Consider the following 21,084-nt stretch of genomic DNA (forward strand, 5'->3'; position numbering starts at 1 on the left):
TGTGCACAGGCTGCTGCGTAAAGGCAACTACGCCGAGCGTGTGGGCGCTGGCGCACCAGTGTACCTGGCCGCAGTGCTCGAGTACCTGACTGCTGAGATCCTGGAGTTGGCCGGAAACGCTGCCCGTGACAACAAGAAGACTCGTATCATCCCCCGTCACCTGCAGCTGGCAGTCCGTAACGACGAGGAGCTGAACAAACTGCTTGGCGGCGTGACCATCGCTCAGGGTGGTGTTCTGCCCAACATCCAGGCAGTGCTGCTCCCCAAGAAGACTGAGAAGGCCGTCAAAGCCAAGTAAAATCGCTGGTGCGGCTGCAACTTGACTACTCAACCCCCAAAGGCTCTTTTAAGAGCCAACCACCTAGCTCAACAAAAGCGCAAAGTGTCCTTTCTATGCCTGGCCAACTATTTGGCGTGTTTGTTAGATACACACACACATATACACGGCACCGTATCAAGTGCCCACATGAGGCCTAAATGAAGGATAACAACTAGTAGGCTAGAATGAGAGCATTATTGCGCGTAAAGTGTAACGTTGCTCGCGGCCCTAACAAAAGACCCAAGCGCGCCTCGGCGAGGGTGGGGGTTGCATTTTGGGGCGGCACGGAGAGGCCGAGCCTCCCGTCCAATGGGCGGCGGAGGAGGCCTCCGCAACGGGCCAATCAGGGCGGTGCGGAGATGGTGACGAATGAGCAGACGCCGCTGCCGGCTTTATAAACTTCACATAGGCATTTTGAGGCTATACTCCGACTGTGAAAGAAGGAAGCTAGCTAGCGCCATGGCCAGAACCAAGCAAACCGCTCGCAAATCCACCGGTGGCAAAGCACCCAGGAAGCAGCTCGCCACCAAGGCTGCGCGCAAGAGCGCCCCGGCCACCGGCGGCGTGAAGAAGCCTCACCGTTACAGGCCCGGCACCGTGGCTCTTAGAGAGATCCGTCGTTACCAGAAGTCCACTGAGCTGCTGATCCGCAAACTGCCTTTCCAGCGCCTGGTGCGAGAAATTGCCCAGGACTTTAAGACCGACCTGCGCTTCCAGAGTTCCGCAGTGATGGCCCTGCAGGAGGCAAGCGAGGCTTACCTGGTCGGCCTGTTCGAGGACACCAACCTGTGCGCCATCCACGCCAAGAGGGTGACCATCATGCCCAAGGACATCCAGCTGGCCCGTCGTATTCGCGGAGAGCGCGCATAAACGATGACCTGATCTCCAAAATCCCCCAAAGGCTCTTTTAAGAGCCACCTCCATATTTCAGTCAAAAAGGCACAATTGTTCCATTTGTACACGCCCCTTTCCCACCGTGTATGTTCCCTGTTCTCGAGTCACTACAGACCGTGGTTCGATTCCAGGCTGTATCACCACCGGCCGTGATTGTAAATAAGAGTTGGTTCTTAACTGACTTGAGTCGTTTCAATAACGCTCTCTATATGTGATTAGATGTATGCCTAGAGTAGAAGAGGGGAAAAATACACTAGCAGTAATGAGTGATAGTAATGATATAGGGCAAAAAGTGTCAAAAATGGTCACTATGTAGCTAAGAACAACTGACTTTGAAAGTCCCATGTTGCAGTGCCGCTGATGAGAGGGGAAAAGTTTACCGTGGAGCACGGAGGCCATCTAGTGGTTAAACGCGGGTACTGTCAGCGTGTGAGCACGTCATAGTGGCTCCCTATTGGTATTTGATCTTCAGGCCAGCGTTTCCCAAACTCGGTCCTCGGGTCCCCAAGTGGGGCACGTTGTGTTTTTTCGATTCCAATTGCTCTTGGAATGAGTCTGTCTATTCCTTTGTGAAAATGGCCATTCAATGATTTCTGGGCCATGTGACATTCCTCGATGGCCCCAAAAATCCATGTTTTGATCCGATCATTACAACGTTAGCTGTGTGCACCCCATAATTCATGCGACTGACTAAGCTATTGAAAGTAAAATGATATATCTCTGTCCGGCGCAAGTGAAAGGTGGTCGAAAAAAATTGTTACCAACGTTGTGGTTGAAGGTACAGGAAATGTTGTAGGCCACCAAATTAGACGTGATATTATTAAGTCGCCCTTCTGTGCTTGTTTGTGTGCGTGCATAGGTAAGTTGTTTCGATATGGTGGAATAAATGGAGAAATGAAAGGAATGTATTTAGTGGGATGAATTCAGTGTGCGATTGAATATTCCAATGCCATACCCATTGATAGGCCTTTAGACTAGATCCGAGATCCCTTAAGAGAAAAGGTATCAGGACAGCAGGAATCAATAGATGTAATCGTCAAGGGCTTGCAAAACAGCTGTTACGAAGCTGCCGGGATGATTGCCCTATTAGTAGTTGACCAATTACAGAATAGCAATCACCAATGCAGGCAGGTACGTGGTGATTGCTGCATTGGCTTCGTAAATAGGCTTCATAGGAACTAAATGGCTCAGCACATGACACCTTCACAGTGCAGAATATTTGATACTATTGACTCCGGTTGAGTAGAGTCGTGTGTCTTTGGCGTGATTTGAAGTCGACTTCTGATGTGGGATTTAGTTCATTTTTCAAAGAAGATTTGCTGACGAATCGAAACCCCTTGACCAAATGATACGACAAAGTAAAGGCCCTAAATACAGGCTGCCAGTTAAATGCAGCAATGACACGGCTAAAGTGTGTCATTGCAGGACAAAAGAGCAGGAATTGTCTGCTGTTGCATCTTCACTCATGAGACAGGTAATAGGGGAGCTCCGTGGTGCTGAAAAGGACAGCGCCCCTGGCCATTTGCCAAGGCCTATTTCCCGTTGGAGGGATTTTTGACATGCTATAGGCACAGTTCAGTACACCCCTCACCCCTATCCTGTAATTGGTCCCAGAATCATCCACTTGATTCCCGACCACCAACCGATTGTCGGGGTGCATTGGTGTAAAATGTGGTCGTCGAGATCAGGTTCTATGGCATCTGTACCTTTTTTTGGAGCTACCTACACCAGTAGGGGAGCTTACAGATAAAGAGTGCACTAGGCTAGAGAGAAAAGTAGCATTCCGTTTTTCATTTTCTCTCTTTTGATACTTGAGAAACATAGATTCACATGACGTCCAAATCTGCAAGAGACAAAAGCAGCAGAAAATCAGCAGGTGAAGAAAAGGGTTAAGTGAATATGATTTAAGAGCAGTCAAATGAAGTAATAGTGACATAGATTGTAAGAAATGAAATGTACCATGTGAACATTGCATTGTGGCTTTAGAAGAGCATGTATTTGTAGATGAATGACAGATTAGGTTTGGTGACAAAGTAACTGTATAATTTGAGGTACTCTACATGAGCATGTGTTTGCCTATTTGATGATCTGTTGTAGTTAATGTTTGATTTTGAGCACATACTTGTTGTGACAATTGCATCAGGTTGAGGGAGAAATGGTCTGTGTGGCCATTGTGAGTGGCACTTCTGATCCAGCAGGTGGTGTTAAGATCCCTCCCTATGTGGCTTTGAATGATGAGCCAGTGTTGGCAAAATGACTTGTGGTCCAGCGGGTGGCGGTGAAATGCCTCCCTATCTATATGACTTGCCCTATTCCTTTGACATTGTTCACTTGATTGGAGATGATTCCGGTCTTCTTCATGAGCACTCCTGCATGTCTTCCTTCCTGTCTTGCCATGTGGGTTCCACGGAGGTGTGTGTTTTTGTTAGATATCACTGGGCACATTCCTAACGTGGAGGTGGTTTGCATAGCTCATGTCATGTGGATATATAAAGTATTGTATTGTAAGGTATGTTAGTCTACGGACGGTCTGACATTGCTCGTCCATATATTGATGTATTCCAATTGCATTTGGGTGTATTGTGTGGAATGTTGGAACATGGTTAGATATTACTTGTTAGACTTGACTGTGCTGTTGGAGCTAGTAACACAAGCATTTCCGACATCTGCTAAACAGGTGTATGTATATCTCTCTAGTCACCCCCAAAACCAATTCTTTCTTTGGCCGCCTCTCCTTCCAGTTCTCTGCTGCCAATGACTGGAACGAACTACAAAAATCTCTGAAACTGGAAACACTTATCTCCCTCACTAGCTTTAAGCACCAACTGTCAGAGCAGCTCACAGATTACTGCACCTGTACATAGCCCACCTATAATTTAGGCCAAACAACTACCTCTTTCCCTACTGTATTTAATGAATTTATTTATTTTGCTCCTTTGCACCCCATTATTTTTATTTCTACTTTGCACATTTCTTCCATTGCAAATGTACCATTCCGGTGTTTTACTTGCTATATTGTATTTACTTTGCCACCATGGCCTTTTTTTGCCTTTACCTCCCTTATCTCACCTCATTTGCTCACATCGTATATAGACTTGTTTATACTGTATTATTGACTGTATGTTTGTTTTACTCCATGTGTAAGTCTGTGTCGTTGTATGTGTCGAAGTGCTTTGCTTTATCTTGGCCAGGTCGCAATTGTAAATGAGAACTTGTTCTCAACTTGCCTACCTGGTTAAATAAAGGTGAAATAAAAAAAAGAATAAACAAATAAATGTGTCTATTTGATTAGGATTAGGACTTTTCCTCTATGTGTCGCACTTCCATCAGGTCCACCAAACGCAGATAAGAAGAGCACCGAGCACCGAAAATTACGTCATTAATTCACTTGAACTCAGCTAGTGAACACACGATGTCTGGAAGAGGTAAAGGCGGCAAGGGACTCGGAAAAGGAGGCGCCAAGCGTCACCGTAAGGTTCTCCGCGATAACATCCAGGGAATCACCAAGCCCGCCATTCGCCGTCTGGCTCGCCGTGGCGGCGTGAAGCGTATCTCCGGGCTGATCTACGAGGAGACCCGCGGTGTCCTGAAGGTGTTCCTTGAGAACGTGATCCGTGACGCCGTCACCTACACCGAGCACGCCAAGAGGAAGACCGTTACGGCCATGGACGTGGTCTACGCTCTGAAACGCCAGGGACGCACCCTGTACGATTTCGGCGGTTAAACGCACTCTTCTCGGAACGTCAACATCCCGACTTGAACCCAAAGGCTCTTTTAAGAGCCACCCACATCCGCTTCAAAAGGGTCAAATCCATTATCGTAGGAAACCATGAGCCACTCTTGAGTGGACAGGGAGGGAGTATTCGTGACAGGAGGCTATGTTCAGTGCAGGCTTTGCGTACAGTCGTATTAAACCATGAGCCACTCTTGAGTGGACAGGGAGGGAGTATTCGTGACAGGAGGCTATGTTCAGTGCAGGCTTTGCGTACAGTCGTATTAAACCATGAGCCACTCTTGAGTGGACAGGGAGGGAGTATTCGTGACAGGAGGCTATGTTCAGTGCAGGCTTTGCGTACAGTCGTATTACTGAGGCACCACGGCTGGGAAATCCCCACCAAGTACCAAAAAGGGGGGCCTTATTTCTAGCCATTGTAGGACTTTTTTGGAAACACACCATTCCCCACCAGTGACAGAGCATAGGCTATGGTCTTTGTTAGGGAAGCAAGCCTCTGAGTGGAAGGCTCTTATGCGCGCTCAGCTCCACTGGGCAAATGGCAGGGGCGCCTATGAGAAAGCAGGGGTGTGTCCACGGCCGGCGAATTAGCTTAGCTTCGTCTTCATAAGAGGGAAAGGGCTCTCCACCCCCTCATTCGTTTGTGAGAAGCAGCGAGACATCAGCATCATGCCCGAGCCAGCAAAGTCCGCGCCCAAGAAGGGCTCCAAGAAAGCCGTCACCAAGACCGCAGGGAAAGGCGGCAAGAAACGCCGAAAGTCGAGGAAGGAGAGCTACGCCATTTACGTGTACAAAGTCCTGAAGCAGGTCCACCCCGATACCGGCATCTCCTCCAAGGCCATGGGAATCATGAACTCGTTCGTGAACGACATCTTCGAGCGTATCGCCGGAGAGTCGTCTCGCCTGGCCCACTACAACAAGCGTTCCACCATCACCTCCAGGGAGATCCAGACCGCAGTGCGCCTGCTGCTCCCCGGAGAGCTGGCCAAGCACGCAGTGTCCGAGGGCACCAAGGCCGTGACCAAGTACACCAGCTCCAAGTAAACAGCCCATTTGGAGTGCTGTAGTAACCCAAAGGCTCTTTTAAGAGCCACCCAACCTGTCAGTGAAAAAAGCAAATCCATATGTGTGTGTGTGTGGAGGACATGTCAAAAAGGGGGGAGAGGGAATAAATGATGCTGACATGAACAGGGTAGGAATGTGTGCATGGTAGTATAACACAGTGAGTGGGATTCCACTCGTGCTCCGATGACTGGAGCCTGTGTAACAGTATAACTTTAGGCCGAACCAGGGACCCTCTGCACACATCATCAACAACAGTCTCAGAGCAAGTGACGTCACCGATTGAAACTAGCCGTTTCACATCCCTTACACACACCTGTACAAGAGGGAGGAGGAGAGAGAAGAAGAGGCTCCAAATCTCTCTCTCTCTAGGCCTATATCAGGGCGGACAAGCACATGGGGCGCCAGCCTCCATAGCGCCGGCCGCACAGCCAGACACCAAGACCCACAGACACAAAGACCGGCACGAGTGAGTCACGCTGCGGAGTCAAGCGAGGAAGGACTGCGAGAAGGCCACAAGCCTATCTCTCTCTCTCTCTCTCTCTCTCTCTCTCTGACACGCTTTTGAAAGAGACACACAGACAGAGAGAGAGACTACCTAGCACAAGAAAACACACAGGCTCCAAATCCAACTAATAAACTCATACTAATAAAACATCACACACACACACACACACACAGTGCAAGTAAGCATGTCGTTGGACAGTGTATTATTTCGTTTGCCTCCTGGACACATGACGAATACAACGTGAAACTAGTCTCAGCCAGGCCTCACAAGTGCATGTGTTTTAAGGTCCCCAAAAGAGCTCTCCTTTAAAACACCAAGGAGCACATCAGGGGACGCCAAACCATTTGATTCCCTTGCCAGACATCTCGGCTCACTCCACAATCAATGGTGCTCGCAATCGGATGCACTTTTAGGCCATTTAGGAGACAAATAGCACAGGAAAAGCAGTGCGCACCGCTCCACCCGACAGTCGAACGGTGAGGTTTTGAGCGAGTCGCAGCAAAATGCACGGGGCTTCTGCAGCCCACATGACTTTATTCTGAACGGACACAAGTCTGCTCGCTGGGCCGTTCGCTTTTGGGCCAAAAACACGGCTCCGTCGGTGACTTTTGGCCCGATATTGGCGACCAGAAAACACAAGTGAAAGAGCATTTGGCCAGCCCGGAGAAGCCGAGCTGGGTGGCTTGAGTCTACATGGTTCTCATGTCGCGTTTAAGGCCTGCACGGTGTGGAGCTTCAATAGCGCAGAGCAGCGTCTACAGCAAAGTACTCCTCCTCACAGACTACCGTAGTGTTGTAAGTGTGTGTGTTTACCGGACCGAACGACAGACATGGCAGAAGTCGCACCAGCACCCGCCGCCGCCGCGCCGGCCAAGGCACCCAAGAAGAAGGCAGCAGCCAAGCCCAAGAAAGCGGGACCCAGCGTAGGCGAGCTCATCGTCAAGGCGGTGTCCGCCTCCAAGGAGAGGAGCGGCGTGTCCCTGGCCGCGCTCAAGAAGTCTCTGGCGGCAGGCGGCTACGACGTGGAGAAGAACAACTCCCGTGTCAAGATCGCCGTCAAGAGCCTCGTCACCAAGGGCACCCTGGTCCAGACCAAGGGCACCGGTGCTTCCGGCTCCTTCAAGCTCAACAAGAAGGCCGTCGAGGCAAAGAAGCCCGCCAAGAAAGCCGCAGCCCCCAAAGCTAAGAAGGTGGCCGCCAAGAAGCCCGCCGCCGCCAAGAAGCCCAAGAAGGTAGCAGCCAAGAAGGCCGTGGCCGCAAAGAAGTCCCCCAAGAAGGCCAAGAAGCCCGCTACACCCAAAAAGGCCGCCAAGAGCCCAAAGAAGGTGAAGAAGCCCGCCGCAGCGGCCAAGAAAGCGGCCAAGAGCCCCAAGAAGGCTACCAAGGCAGCGAAGCCCAAAGCCGCCAAGCCCAAGGCGGCCAAGGCCAAGAAGGCAGCCCCCAAGAAGAAGTAAACCTATTACAAACAGTGTTCTTTCTACTCGACACATGTTGTTACCACAAAAGGCTCTTTTAAGAGCCACCCACCTCTTTCCATAAAAGCGCATGTCATTCCATTCCACCTACCTACCCGTGGTGCAAAAGAAATGAAATGAATGACTTTTACGCACCACATTTTCGAGTGGCTAAATGGCTTTACATTTGTCACTCAAGAGTGCAGCACCCTCACCAGTCAACATTGTTGTGATGTGTTAGAATTGGCATGTCACATTGATCCTGATAATAAGAAGCATACATACTATAGTGGGTTGGACAGCAGCCATTGGTATTATGAGCCACTCTCGAATTGATTGATACATGTTTCAGTGATTTGAGTAGTCACTTTGGCGCTCCCGCCAACGTGAAAAAGTCACAAAAGTCGGAGGGAAACAGAGTAGCCTAGCCCTCGTCACTCTGCTGCCTGCCTGCCTGCGGGTGGGTGGGGGCGGGCTTAGGGCTGACTGCCTGTCTGTCTGTCCCTCCCTCACTCCAATTGGATAAGGCCACACCGGTCCGGTGGCCAATCGATGGCTTTTGTGGCGAGGTATAAGTAAGGCTCTCGAGGTGGCCAGCGGCTCATTCAGACTTTCTGTGACATACTGAAGCTACCAATATGAGCGGAAGAGGCAAAACCGGAGGCAAGGCCAGGGCGAAGGCAAAGACACGTTCATCCCGTGCCGGGCTCCAGTTCCCCGTGGGCCGTGTGCACAGGCTGCTGCGTAAAGGCAACTACGCCGAGCGTGTGGGCGCTGGCGCACCAGTGTACCTGGCCGCAGTGCTCGAGTACCTGACTGCTGAGATCCTGGAGTTGGCCGGAAACGCTGCCCGTGACAACAAGAAGACTCGTATCATCCCCCGTCACCTGCAGCTGGCAGTCCGTAACGACGAGGAGCTGAACAAACTGCTTGGCGGCGTGACCATCGCTCAGGGTGGTGTTCTGCCCAACATCCAGGCAGTGCTGCTCCCCAAGAAGACTGAGAAGGCCGTCAAAGCCAAGTAAAATCGCTGGTGCGGCTGCAACTTGACTACTCAACCCCCAAAGGCTCTTTTAAGAGCCAACCACCTAGCTCAACAAAAGCGCAAAGTGTCCTTTCTATGCCTGGCCAACTATTTGGCGTGTTTGTTAGATACACACACACATATACACGGCACCGTATCAAGTGCCCACATGAGGCCTAAATGAAGGATAACAACTAGTAGGCTAGAATGAGAGCATTATTGCGCGTAAAGTGTAACGTTGCTCGCGGCCCTAACAAAAGACCCAAGCGCGCCTCGGCGAGGGTGGGGGTTGCATTTTGGGGCGGCACGGAGAGGCCGAGCCTCCCGTCCAATGGGCGGCGGAGGAGGCCTCCGCAACGGGCCAATCAGGGCGGTGCGGAGATGGTGACCAATGAGCAGACCCGCTGCCGGCTTTATAAACTTCACATAGGCATTTTGAGGCTATACTCCGACTGTGAAAGAAGGAAGCTAGCTAGCGCCATGGCCAGAACCAAGCAAACCGCTCGCAAATCCACCGGTGGCAAAGCACCCAGGAAGCAGCTCGCCACCAAGGCTGCGCGCAAGAGCGCCCCGGCCACCGGCGGCGTGAAGAAGCCTCACCGTTACAGGCCCGGCACCGTGGCTCTTAGAGAGATCCGTCGTTACCAGAAGTCCACTGAGCTGCTGATCCGCAAACTACCTTTCCAGCGCCTGGTGCGAGAAATTGCCCAGGACTTTAAGACCGACCTGCGCTTCCAGAGTTCCGCAGTGATGGCCCTGCAGGAGGCAAGCGAGGCTTACCTGGTCGGCCTGTTCGAGGACACCAACCTGTGCGCCATCCACGCCAAGAGGGTGACCATCATGCCCAAGGACATCCAGCTGGCCCGTCGTATTCGCGGAGAGCGCGCATAAACGATGACCTGATCTCCAAAATCCCCCAAAGGCTCTTTTAAGAGCCACCTCCATATTTCAGTCAAAAAGGCACAATTGTTCCATTTGTACACGCCCCTTTCCCACCGTGTATGTTCCCTGTTCTCGAGTCACTACAGACCGTGGTTCGATTCCAGGCTGTATCACCACCGGCCGTGATTGTAAATAAGAGTTGGTTCTTAACTGACTTGAGTCGTTTCAATAACGCTCTCTATATGTGATTAGATGTATGCCTAGAGTAGAAGAGGGGAAAAATACACTAGCAGTAATGAGTGATAGTAATGATATAGGGCAAAAAGTGTCAAAAATGGTCACTATGTAGCTAAGAACAACTGACTTTGAAAGTCCCATGTTGCAGTGCCGCTGATGAGAGGGGAAAAGTTTACCGTGGAGCACGGAGGCCATCTAGTGGTTAAACGCGGGTACTGTCAGCGTGTGAGCACGTCATAGTGGCTCCCTATTGGTATTTGATCTTCAGGCCAGCGTTTCCCAAACTCGGTCCTCGGGTCCCCAAGTGGGGCACGTTGTGTTTTTTCGATTCCAATTGCTCTTGGAATGAGTCTGTCTATTCCTTTGTGAAAATGGCCATTCAATGATTTCTGGGCCATGTGACATTCCTCGATGGCCCCAAAAATCCATGTTTTGATCCGATCATTACAACGTTAGCTGTGTGCACCCCATAATTCATGCGACTGACTAAGCTATTGAAAGTAAAATGATATATCTCTGTCCGGCGCAAGTGAAAGGTGGTCGAAAAAAATTGTTACCAACGTTGTGGTTGAAGGTACAGGAAATGTTGTAGGCCACCAAATTAGACGTGATATTATTAAGTCGCCCTTCTGTGCTTGTTTGTGTGCGTGCATAGGTAAGTTGTTTCGATATGGTGGAATAAATGGAGAAATGAAAGGAATGTATTTAGTGGGATGAATTCAGTGTGCGATTGAATATTCCAATGCCATACCCATTGATAGGCCTTTAGACTAGATCCGAGATCCCTTAAGAGAAAAGGTATCAGGACAGCAGGAATCAATAGATGTAATCGTCAAGGGCTTGCAAAACAGCTGTTACGAAGCTGCCGGGATGATTGCCCTATTAGTAGTTGACCAATTACAGAATAGCAATCACCAATGCAGGCAGGTACGTGGTGATTGCTGCATTGGCTTCGTAAATAGGCTTCATAGGAACTAAATGGCTCAGCACATGACACCTTCACAGTGCAGAATATTTGATACTATTGACTCCGGTTGAGTAGAGTCGTGTGTCTTTGGCGTGATTTGAAGTCGACTTCTGATGTGGGATTTAGTTCATTTTTCAAAGAAGATTTGCTGACGAATCGAAACCCCTTGACCAAATGATACGACAAAGTAAAGGCCCTAAATACAGGCTGCCAGTTAAATGCAGCAATGACACGGCTAAAGTGTGTCATTGCAGGACAAAAGAGCAGGAATTGTCTGCTGTTGCATCTTCACTCATGAGACAGGTAATAGGGGAGCTCCGTGGTGCTGAAAAGGACAGCGCCCCTGGCCATTTGCCAAGGCCTATTTCCCGTTGGAGGGATTTTTGACATGCTATAGGCACAGTTCAGTACACCCCTCACCCCTATCCTGTAATTGGTCCCAGAATCATCCACTTGATTCCCGACCACCAACCGATTGTCGGGGTGCATTGGTGTAAAATGTGGTCGTCGAGATCAGGTTCTATGGCATCTGTACCTTTTTTTGGAGCTACCTACACCAGTAGGGGAGCTTACAGATAAAGAGTGCACTAGGCTAGAGAGAAAAGTAGCATTCCGTTTTTCATTTTCTCTCTTTTGATACTTGAGAAACATAGATTCACATGACGTCCAAATCTGCAAGAGACAAAAGCAGCAGAAAATCAGCAGGTGAAGAAAAGGGTTAAGTGAATATGATTTAAGAGCAGTCAAATGAAGTAATAGTGACATAGATTGTAAGAAATGAAATGTACCATGTGAACATTGCATTGTGGCTTTAGAAGAGCATGTATTTGTAGATGAATGACAGATTAGGTTTGGTGACAAAGTAACTGTATAATTTGAGGTACTCTACATGAGCATGTGTTTGCCTATTTGATGATCTGTTGTAGTTAATGTTTGATTTTGAGCACATACTTGTTGTGACAATTGCATCAGGTTGAGGGAGAAATGGTCTGTGTGGCCATTGTGAGTGGCACTTCTGATCCAGCAGGTGGTGTTAAGATCCCTCCCTATGTGGCTTTGAATGATGAGCCAGTGTTGGCAAAATGACTTGTGGTCCAGCGGGTGGCGGTGAAATGCCTCCCTATCTATATGACTTGCCCTATTCCTTTGACATTGTTCACTTGATTGGAGATGATTCCGGTCTTCTTCATGAGCACTCCTGCATGTCTTCCTTCCTGTCTTGCCATGTGGGTTCCACGGAGGTGTGTGTTTTTGTTAGATATCACTGGGCACATTCCTAACGTGGAGGTGGTTTGCATAGCTCATGTCATGTGGATATATAAAGTATTGTATTGTAAGGTATGTTAGTCTACGGACGGTCTGACATTGCTCGTCCATATATTGATGTATTCCAATTGCATTTGGGTGTATTGTGTGGAATGTTGGAACATGGTTAGATATTACTTGTTAGACTTGACTGTGCTGTTGGAGCTAGTAACACAAGCATTTCCGACATCTGCTAAACAGGTGTATGTATATCTCTCTAGTCACCCCCAAAACCAATTCTTTCTTTGGCCGCCTCTCCTTCCAGTTCTCTGCTGCCAATGACTGGAACGAACTACAAAAATCTCTGAAACTGGAAACACTTATCTCCCTCACTAGCTTTAAGCACCAACTGTCAGAGCAGCTCACAGATTACTGCACCTGTACATAGCCCACCTATAATTTAGGCCAAACAACTACCTCTTTCCCTACTGTATTTAATGAATTTATTTATTTTGCTCCTTTGCACCCCATTATTTTTATTTCTACTTTGCACATTTCTTCCATTGCAAATGTACCATTCCGGTGTTTTACTTGCTATATTGTATTTACTTTGCCACCATGGCCTTTTTTTGCCTTTACCTCCCTTATCTCACCTCATTTGCTCACATCGTATATAGACTTGTTTATACTGTATTATTGACTGTATGTTTGTTTTACTCCATGTGTAAGTCTGTGTCGTTGTATGTGTCGAAGTGCTTTGCTTTATCTTGGCCAGGTCGCAATTGTAAATGAGAACTTGTTCTCAACTTGCCTACCTGGTTAAATAAAGGTGAAATAAAAAAAAGAATAAACAAATAAATGTGTCTATTTGATTAGGATTAGGACTTTTCCTCTATGTGTCGCACTTCCATTTCCACTTTATGTCCCCGTTAGGGAGCTGTCATTTATGCTGCAGGCTAATTACTACCAATGTCATTGTGGTCCAAGTTCAACTCCTAGCCTATAGGGTGTGGTAACAGGCCCTCTGTTATTTGTTGTTGTACTCTGCATGTGAAGTATCTGCACTGCAGCCTATAGAGGAACTAAGCCCTTGATAATAGGGGAACGTAAGCTGTTGAACACAAACTCCCAGTCCTATGATGTTGCTCTGTGAAGGAGGTTAGCTTTTCAGCATTCAATTCCTGGCAGCCTTCTTCTCCCTGGTTGATTTGTGAATGTGAGTGATTCGAGAATGTTTGGCTTGGGTATCCAAGGTGTTTGAGATTGTTGAGGACCAGTGTTCCGAGGGGCTGACTGTGACATCATAAAGCGGAATGTAGTTAGCGTGCTGTTTGAGGGATTCCAATTCAGTCCGTTGCGGCCTTCCAGGCAGTGCAGTTGTGCTTCAAGTGTGCTCTCTGTGTGATGACTTGTTGTGCCTACACGGAGTACAGCTACGAACGGACGTGGCATTTGGGGTAAGCCTAAGCCTTTTCGTAACCTTAACCTATTTCTTCTAACTTGCTATGACAAAGTGCTTTGATGACACTAGTTGCATCCCAGCTAGTTGAACGCTTGTCAGTCGTTCTCCTAAAAGGCAACCTCTGTTGCTCGATGTACTAAACCGAGGGCCGGCAGCCACTAAGTACATGTAAGAGACAATTGTGGCAACAATAAGTTGTAAGATGATACCTAGTCACATCTGAGATGTGAATCAACTGCACCGATTGGTCAATCGCCAGTATGTGCCCTTGGGCCTCATTTGTCCCCTTTGAAATGACCTGTTGAGATCATTCAATGCAACATCTGAGGCTCTCTGGCCTATAAAGGATCCACCTCATACCACTATTTCCGTAATATAAGGCTATGTTATTGTTTTTTGAAAAAAGTACCATACAATATTTGCACATCCCTATCACCTCTGTACGCATAGGAAAATGATCCCTTTATTGTGTGTGTGTTGGGTGGGTGTCTGAGGAATGTTTTACTGCATTTCAGCTTGCAGAGGTATCACCACCCGTCCCATGGCCACCTGGATCATGTCTAGGGAAGAAAAAGAAGAATGACGTTATTACATGGCCTTCAAGAGCTACATGACTGCTGAGGTGACATTACGGACCCCTTAGGATTTGTGGCATTCCTTGTGTATTTGTTTCCCGTTTGTGCCACTTCGTTTCTCCTTTGTACTTGTGACACTATTTGAGGTTTTTAACGCCTATCTCTATTAGGTGTGACTGGCAACTGCAGTGGGTTGAATCCTACTAGTTCAGTGTTTCCCAACTCCAGGCAGGGGTAGAGTAGGCATTTTTGTTGAAGCCCTGGAGAGGCACAGCTGATTGAAAGAGTTGAATCAGGCGCAACAACAACAACAACAACAAGAACAACACCAATCAATGTGAAGAGTGGGACATCACAGTTGGGCCTTGTGTTCAACATAGCTCAGTATTTGAGTGTGTTTCCCGCGCATGCAAGTAGCTTTGATTTCTTCTTCCTCCATAGTTCCCTAGAACGAACGCCCTCCCCTTTGCAGCAGAGGCCAGGCAAAAGCGCGCGCTTTCTGTGCCACTGGCTTCAATCAGGTCCACCAAACGCAGATAATAAGAGCACCGAGCACCGAAAATTACGTCATTAATTCACTTGAACTCAGCTAGTGAACACACGATGTCTGGAAGAGGTAAAGGCGGCAAGGGACTCGGAAAAGGAGGCGCCAAGCGTCACCGTAAGGTTCTCCGCGATAACATCCAGGGAATCACCAAGCCCGCCATTCGCCGTCTGGCTCGCCGTGGCGGCGTGAAGCGTATCTCCGGGCTGATCTACGAGGAGACCCGCGGTGTCCTGAAGGTGTTCCTTGAGAACGTGATCCGTGACGCCGTCACCTACACCGAGCACGCCAAGAGGAAGACCGTTACGGCCATGGACGTGGTCTACGCTCTGAAACGCCAGGGACGCACCCTGTACGGTTTCGGCGGTTAAACGCACTCTTCTCGGAACGTCAACATCCCGACTTGAACCCAAAGGCTCTTTTAAGAGCCACCCACATCCGCTTCAAAAGGGTCAAATCCATTATCGTAGGAAACCATGAGCCACTCTTGAGTGGACAGGGAGGGAGTATTCGTGACAGGAGGCTATGTTCAGTGCAGGCTTTGCGTACAGTCGTATTAAACCATGAGCCACTCTTGAGTGGACAGGGAGGGAGTATTCGTGACAGGAGGCTATGTTCAGTGCAGGCTTTGCGTACAGTCGTATTAAACCATGAGCCACTCTTGAGTGGACAGGGAGGGAGTATTCGTGACAGGAGGCTATGTTCAGTGCAGGCTTTGCGTACAGTCGTATTACTGAGGCACCACGGCTGGGAAATCCCCACCAAGTACCAAAAAGGGGGGCCTTATTTCTAGCCATTGTAGGACTTTTTGTCCACGGCCGGCGAATTAGCTTAGCTTCGTCTTCATAAGAGGGAAAGGGCTCTCCACCCCCTCATTCGTTTGTGAGAAGCAGCGAGACATCAGCATCATGCCCGAGCCAGCAAAGTCCGCGCCCAAGAAGGGCTCCAAGAAAGCCGTCACCAAGACCGCAGGGAAAGGCGGCAAGAAACGCCGAAAGTCGAGGAAGGAGAGCTACGCCATTTACGTGTACAAAGTCCTGAAGCAGGTCCACCCCGATACCGGCATCTCCTCCAAGGCCATGGGAATCATGAACTCGTTCGTGAACGACATCTTCGAGCGTATCGCCGGAGAGTCGTCTCGCCTGGCCCACTACAACAAGCGTTCCACCATCACCTCCAGGGAGATCCAGACCGCAGTGCGCCTGCTGCTCCCCGGAGAGCTGGCCAAGCACGCAGTGTCCGAGGGCACCAAGGCCGTGACCAAGTACACCAGCTCCAAGTAAACAGCCCATTTGGAGTGCTGTAGTAACCCAAAGGCTCTTTTAAGAGCCACCCAACCTGTCAGTGAAAAAAGCAAATCCATATGTGTGTGTGTGTGGAGGACATGTCAAAAAGGGGGGAGAGGGAATAAATGATGCTGACATGAACAGGGTAGGAATGTGTGCATGGTAGTATAACACAGTGAGTGGGATTCCACTCGTGCTCCGATGACTGGAGCCTGTGTAACAGTATAACTTTAGGCCGAACCAGGGACCCTCTGCACACATCATCAACAACAGTCTCAGAGCAAGTGACGTCACCGATTGAAACTAGCCGTTTCACATCCCTTACACACACCTGTACAAGAGGGAGGAGGAGAGAGAAGAAGAGGCTCCAAATCTCTCTCTCTCTAGGCCTATATCAGGGCGGACAAGCACATGGGGCGCCAGCCTCCATAGCGCCGGCCGCACAGCCAGACACCAAGACCCACAGACACAAAGACCGGCACGAGTGAGTCACGCTGCGGAGTCAAGCGAGGAAGGACTGCGAGAAGGCCACAAGCCTATCTCTCTCTCTCTCTCTCTCTCTCTCTCTCTCTCTGACACGCTTTTGAAAGAGACACACAGACAGAGAGAGAGACTACCTAGCACAAGAAAACACACAGGCTCCAAATCCAACTAATAAACTCATACTAATAAAACATCACACACACACACACACACAGTGCAAGTAAGCATGTCGTTGGACAGTGTATTATTTCGTTTGCCTCCTGGACACATGACGAATACAACGTGAAACTAGTCTCAGCCAGGCCTCACAAGTGCATGTGTTTTAAGGTCCCCAAAAGAGCTCTCCTTTAAAACACCAAGGAGCACATCAGGGGACGCCAAACCATTTGATTCCCTTGCCAGACATCTCGGCTCACTCCACAATCAATGGTGCTCGCAATCGGATGCACTTTTAGGCCATTTAGGAGACAAATAGCACAGGAAAAGCAGTGCGCACCGCTCCACCCGACAGTCGAACGGTGAGGTTTTGAGCGAGTCGCAGCAAAATGCACGGGGCTTCTGCAGCCCACATGACTTTATTCTGAACGGACACAAGTCTGCTCGCTGGGCCGTTCGCTTTTGGGCCAAAAACACGGCTCCGTCGGTGACTTTTGGCCCGATATTGGCGACCAGAAAACACAAGTGAAAGAGCATTTGGCCAGCCCGGAGAAGCCGAGCTGGGTGGCTTGAGTCTACATGGTTCTCATGTCGCGTTTAAGGCCAGCCCCCTGCACGGTGTGGAGCTTCAATAGCGCAGAGCAGCGTCTACAGCAAAGTACTCCTCCTCACAGACTACCGTAGTGTTGTAAGTGTGTGTGTTTACCGGACCGAACGACAGACATGGCAGAAGTCGCACCAGCACCCGCCGCCGCCGCGCCGGCCAAGGCACCCAAGAAGAAGGCAGCAGCCAAGCCCAAGAAAGCGGGACCCAGCGTAGGCGAGCTCATCGTCAAGGCGGTGTCCGCCTCCAAGGAGAGGAGCGGCGTGTCCCTGGCCGCGCTCAAGAAGTCTCTGGCGGCAGGCGGCTACGACGTGGAGAAGAACAACTCCCGTGTCAAGATCGCCGTCAAGAGCCTCGTCACCAAGGGCACCCTGGTCCAGACCAAGGGCACCGGTGCTTCCGGCTCCTTCAAGCTCAACAAGAAGGCCGTCGAGGCAAAGAAGCCCGCCAAGAAAGCCGCAGCCCCCAAAGCTAAGAAGGTGGCCGCCAAGAAGCCCGCCGCCGCCAAGAAGCCCAAGAAGGTAGCAGCCAAGAAGGCCGTGGCCGCAAAGAAGTCCCCCAAGAAGGCCAAGAAGCCCGCTACACCCAAAAAGGCCGCCAAGAGCCCAAAGAAGGTGAAGAAGCCCGCCGCAGCGGCCAAGAAAGCGGCCAAGAGCCCCAAGAAGGCTACCAAGGCAGCGAAGCCCAAAGCCGCCAAGCCCAAGGCGGCCAAGGCCAAGAAGGCAGCCCCCAAGAAGAAGTAAACCTATTACAAACAGTGTTCTTTCTACTCGACACATGTTGTTACCACAAAAGGCTCTTTTAAGAGCCACCCACCTCTTTCCATAAAAGCGCATGTCATTCCATTCCACCTACCTACCCGTGGTGCAAAAGAAATGAAATGAATGACTTTTACGCACCACATTTTCGAGTGGCTAAATGGCTTTACATTTGTCACTCAAGAGTGCAGCACCCTCACCAGTCAACATTGTTGTGATGTGTTAGAATTGGCATGTCACATTGATCCTGATAATAAGAAGCATACATACTATAGTGGGTTGGACAGCAGCCATTGGTATTATGAGCCACTCTCGAATTGATTGATACATGTTTCAGTGATTTGAGTAGTCACTTTGGCGCTCCCGCCAACGTGAAAAAGTCACAAAAGTCGGAGGGAAACAGAGTAGCCTAGCCCTCGTCACTCTGCTGCCTGCCTGCCTGCGGGTGGGTGGGGGCGGGCTTAGGGCTGACTGCCTGTCTGTCTGTCCCTCCCTCACTCCAATTGGATAAGGCCACACCGGTCCGGTGGCCAATCGATGGCTTTTGTGGCGAGGTATAAGTAAGGCTCTCGAGGTGGCCAGCGGCTCATTCAGACTTTCTGTGACATACTGAAGCTACCAATATGAGCGGAAGAGGCAAAACCGGAGGCAAGGCCAGGGCGAAGGCAAAGACACGTTCATCCCGTGCCGGGCTCCAGTTCCCCGTGGGCCGTGTGCACAGGCTGCTGCGTAAAGGCAACTACGCCGAGCGTGTGGGCGCTGGCGCACCAGTGTACCTGGCCGCAGTGCTCGAGTACCTGACTGCTGAGATCCTGGAGTTGGCCGGAAACGCTGCCCGTGACAACAAGAAGACTCGTATCATCCCCCGTCACCTGCAGCTGGCAGTCCGTAACGACGAGGAGCTGAACAAACTGCTTGGCGGCGTGACCATCGCTCAGGGTGGTGTTCTGCCCAACATCCAGGCAGTGCTGCTCCCCAAGAAGACTGAGAAGGCCGTCAAAGCCAAGTAAAATCGCTGGTGCGGCTGCAACTTGACTACTCAACCCCCAAAGGCTCTTTTAAGAGCCAACCACCTAGCTCAACAAAAGCGCAAAGTGTCCTTTCTATGCCTGGCCAACTATTTGGCGTGTTTGTTAGATACACACACACATATACACGGCACCGTATCAAGTGCCCACATGAGGCCTAAATGAAGGATAACAACTAGTAGGCTAGAATGAGAGCATTATTGCGCGTAAAGTGTAACGTTGCTCGCGGCCCTAACAAAAGACCCAAGCGCGCCTCGGCGAGGGTGGGGGTTGCATTTTGGGGCGGCACGGAGAGGCCGAGCCTCCCGTCCAATGGGCGGCGGAGGAGGCCTCCGCAACGGGCCAATCAGGGCGGTGCGGAGATGGTGACCAATGAGCAGACGCCGCTGCCGGCTTTATAAACTTCACATAGGCATTTTGAGGCTATACTCCGACTGTGAAAGAAGGAAGCTAGCTAGCGCCATGGCCAGAACCAAGCAAACCGCTCGCAAATCCACCGGTGGCAAAGCACCCAGGAAGCAGCTCGCCACCAAGGCTGCGCGCAAGAGCGCCCCGGCCACCGGCGGCGTGAAGAAGCCTCACCGTTACAGGCCCGGCACCGTGGCTCTTAGAGAGATCCGTCGTTACCAGAAGTCCACTGAGCTGCTGATCCGCAAACTGCCTTTCCAGCGCCTGGTGCGAGAAATTGCCCAGGACTTTAAGACCGACCTGCGCTTCCAGAGTTCCGCAGTGATGGCCCTGCAGGAGGCAAGCGAGGCTTACCTGGTCGGCCTGTTCGAGGACACCAACCTGTGCGCCATCCACGCCAAGAGGGTGACCATCATGCCCAAGGACATCCAGCTGGCCCGTCGTATTCGCGGAGAGCGCGCATAAACGATGACCTGATCTCCAAAATCCCCCAAAGGCTCTTTTAAGAGCCACCTCCATATTTCAGTCAAAAAGGCACAATTGTTCCATTTGTACACGCCCCTTTCCCACCGTGTATGTTCCCTGTTCTCGAGTCACTACAGACCGTGGTTCGATTCCAGGCTGTATCACCACCGGCCGTGATTGTAAATAAGAGTTGGTTCTTAACTGACTTGAGTCGTTTCAATAACGCTCTCTATATGTGATTAGATGTATGCCTAGAGTAGAAGAGGGGAAAAATACACTAGCAGTAATGAGTGATAGTAATGATATAGGGCAAAAAGTGTCAAAAATGGTCACTATGTAGCTAAGAACAACTGACTTTGAAAGTCCCATGTTGCAGTGCCGCTGATGAGAGGGGAAAAGTTTACCGTGGAGCACGGAGGCCATCTAGTGGTTAAACGCGGGTACTGTCAGCGTGTGAGCACGTCATAGTGGCTCCCTATTGGTATTTGATCTTCAGGCCAGCGTTTCCCAAACTCGGTCCTCGGGTCCCCAAGTGGGGCACGTTGTGTTTTTTCGATTCCAATTGCTCTTGGAATGAGTCTGTCTATTCCTTTGTGAAAATGGCCATTCAATGATTTCTGGGCCATGTGACATTCCTCGATGGCCCCAAAAATCCATGTTTTGATCCGATCATTACAACGTTAGCTGTGTGCACCCCATAATTCATGCGACTGACTAAGCTATTGAAAGTAAAATGATATATCTCTGTCCGGCGCAAGTGAAAGGTGGTCGAAAAAAATTGTTACCAACGTTGTGGTTGAAGGTACAGGAAATGTTGTAGGCCACCAAATTAGACGTGATATTATTAAGTCGCCCTTCTGTGCTTGTTTGTGTGCGTGCATAGGTAAGTTGTTTCGATATGGTGGAATAAATGGAGAAATGAAAGGAATGTATTTAGTGGGATGAATTCAGTGTGCGATTGAATATTCCAATGCCATACCCATTGATAGG

At 49.9% G+C, this 21,084-nt stretch overlaps 3 protein-coding genes across 3 annotated transcripts; all 3 read left to right on the top strand.

Annotated features, from left to right (window-relative positions):
* Positions 1 to 4,581: 4,581 nt before the first annotated feature.
* Positions 4,582 to 4,937, top strand: LOC149975843 (histone H4-like). The gene has a single exon (XM_090206593.1). The coding sequence runs from the start codon at positions 4,626 to 4,628 to the stop codon at positions 4,935 to 4,937; it is 312 nt and encodes a 103-aa protein (XP_090062719.1). The 5' UTR covers positions 4,582 to 4,625.
* A 2,305-nt stretch (positions 4,938 to 7,242) lies between these two features.
* On the top strand, positions 7,243 to 9,053 carry LOC149975844 (histone H1). Its single transcript, XM_090204288.1, has one exon. It carries the CDS (start codon positions 7,347 to 7,349, stop codon positions 7,968 to 7,970), a length of 624 nt encoding a protein of 207 aa, XP_090060414.1. The 5' UTR covers positions 7,243 to 7,346; the 3' UTR covers positions 7,971 to 9,053.
* An 8,397-nt stretch (positions 9,054 to 17,450) lies between these two features.
* Positions 17,451 to 20,124, top strand: LOC149975845 (histone H1). The gene has a single exon (XM_090204289.1). The coding sequence runs from the start codon at positions 17,555 to 17,557 to the stop codon at positions 18,176 to 18,178; it is 624 nt and encodes a 207-aa protein (XP_090060415.1). The 5' UTR covers positions 17,451 to 17,554; the 3' UTR covers positions 18,179 to 20,124.
* Positions 20,125 to 21,084: the final 960 nt, after the last annotated feature.

This window comes from Oncorhynchus mykiss, chromosome 17, assembly GCF_057628025.1.
Source record: "Oncorhynchus mykiss isolate SJ-2025 chromosome 17, ASM5762802v1, whole genome shotgun sequence".
Lineage (NCBI taxonomy): Eukaryota > Metazoa > Chordata > Actinopteri > Salmoniformes > Salmonidae > Oncorhynchus > Oncorhynchus mykiss.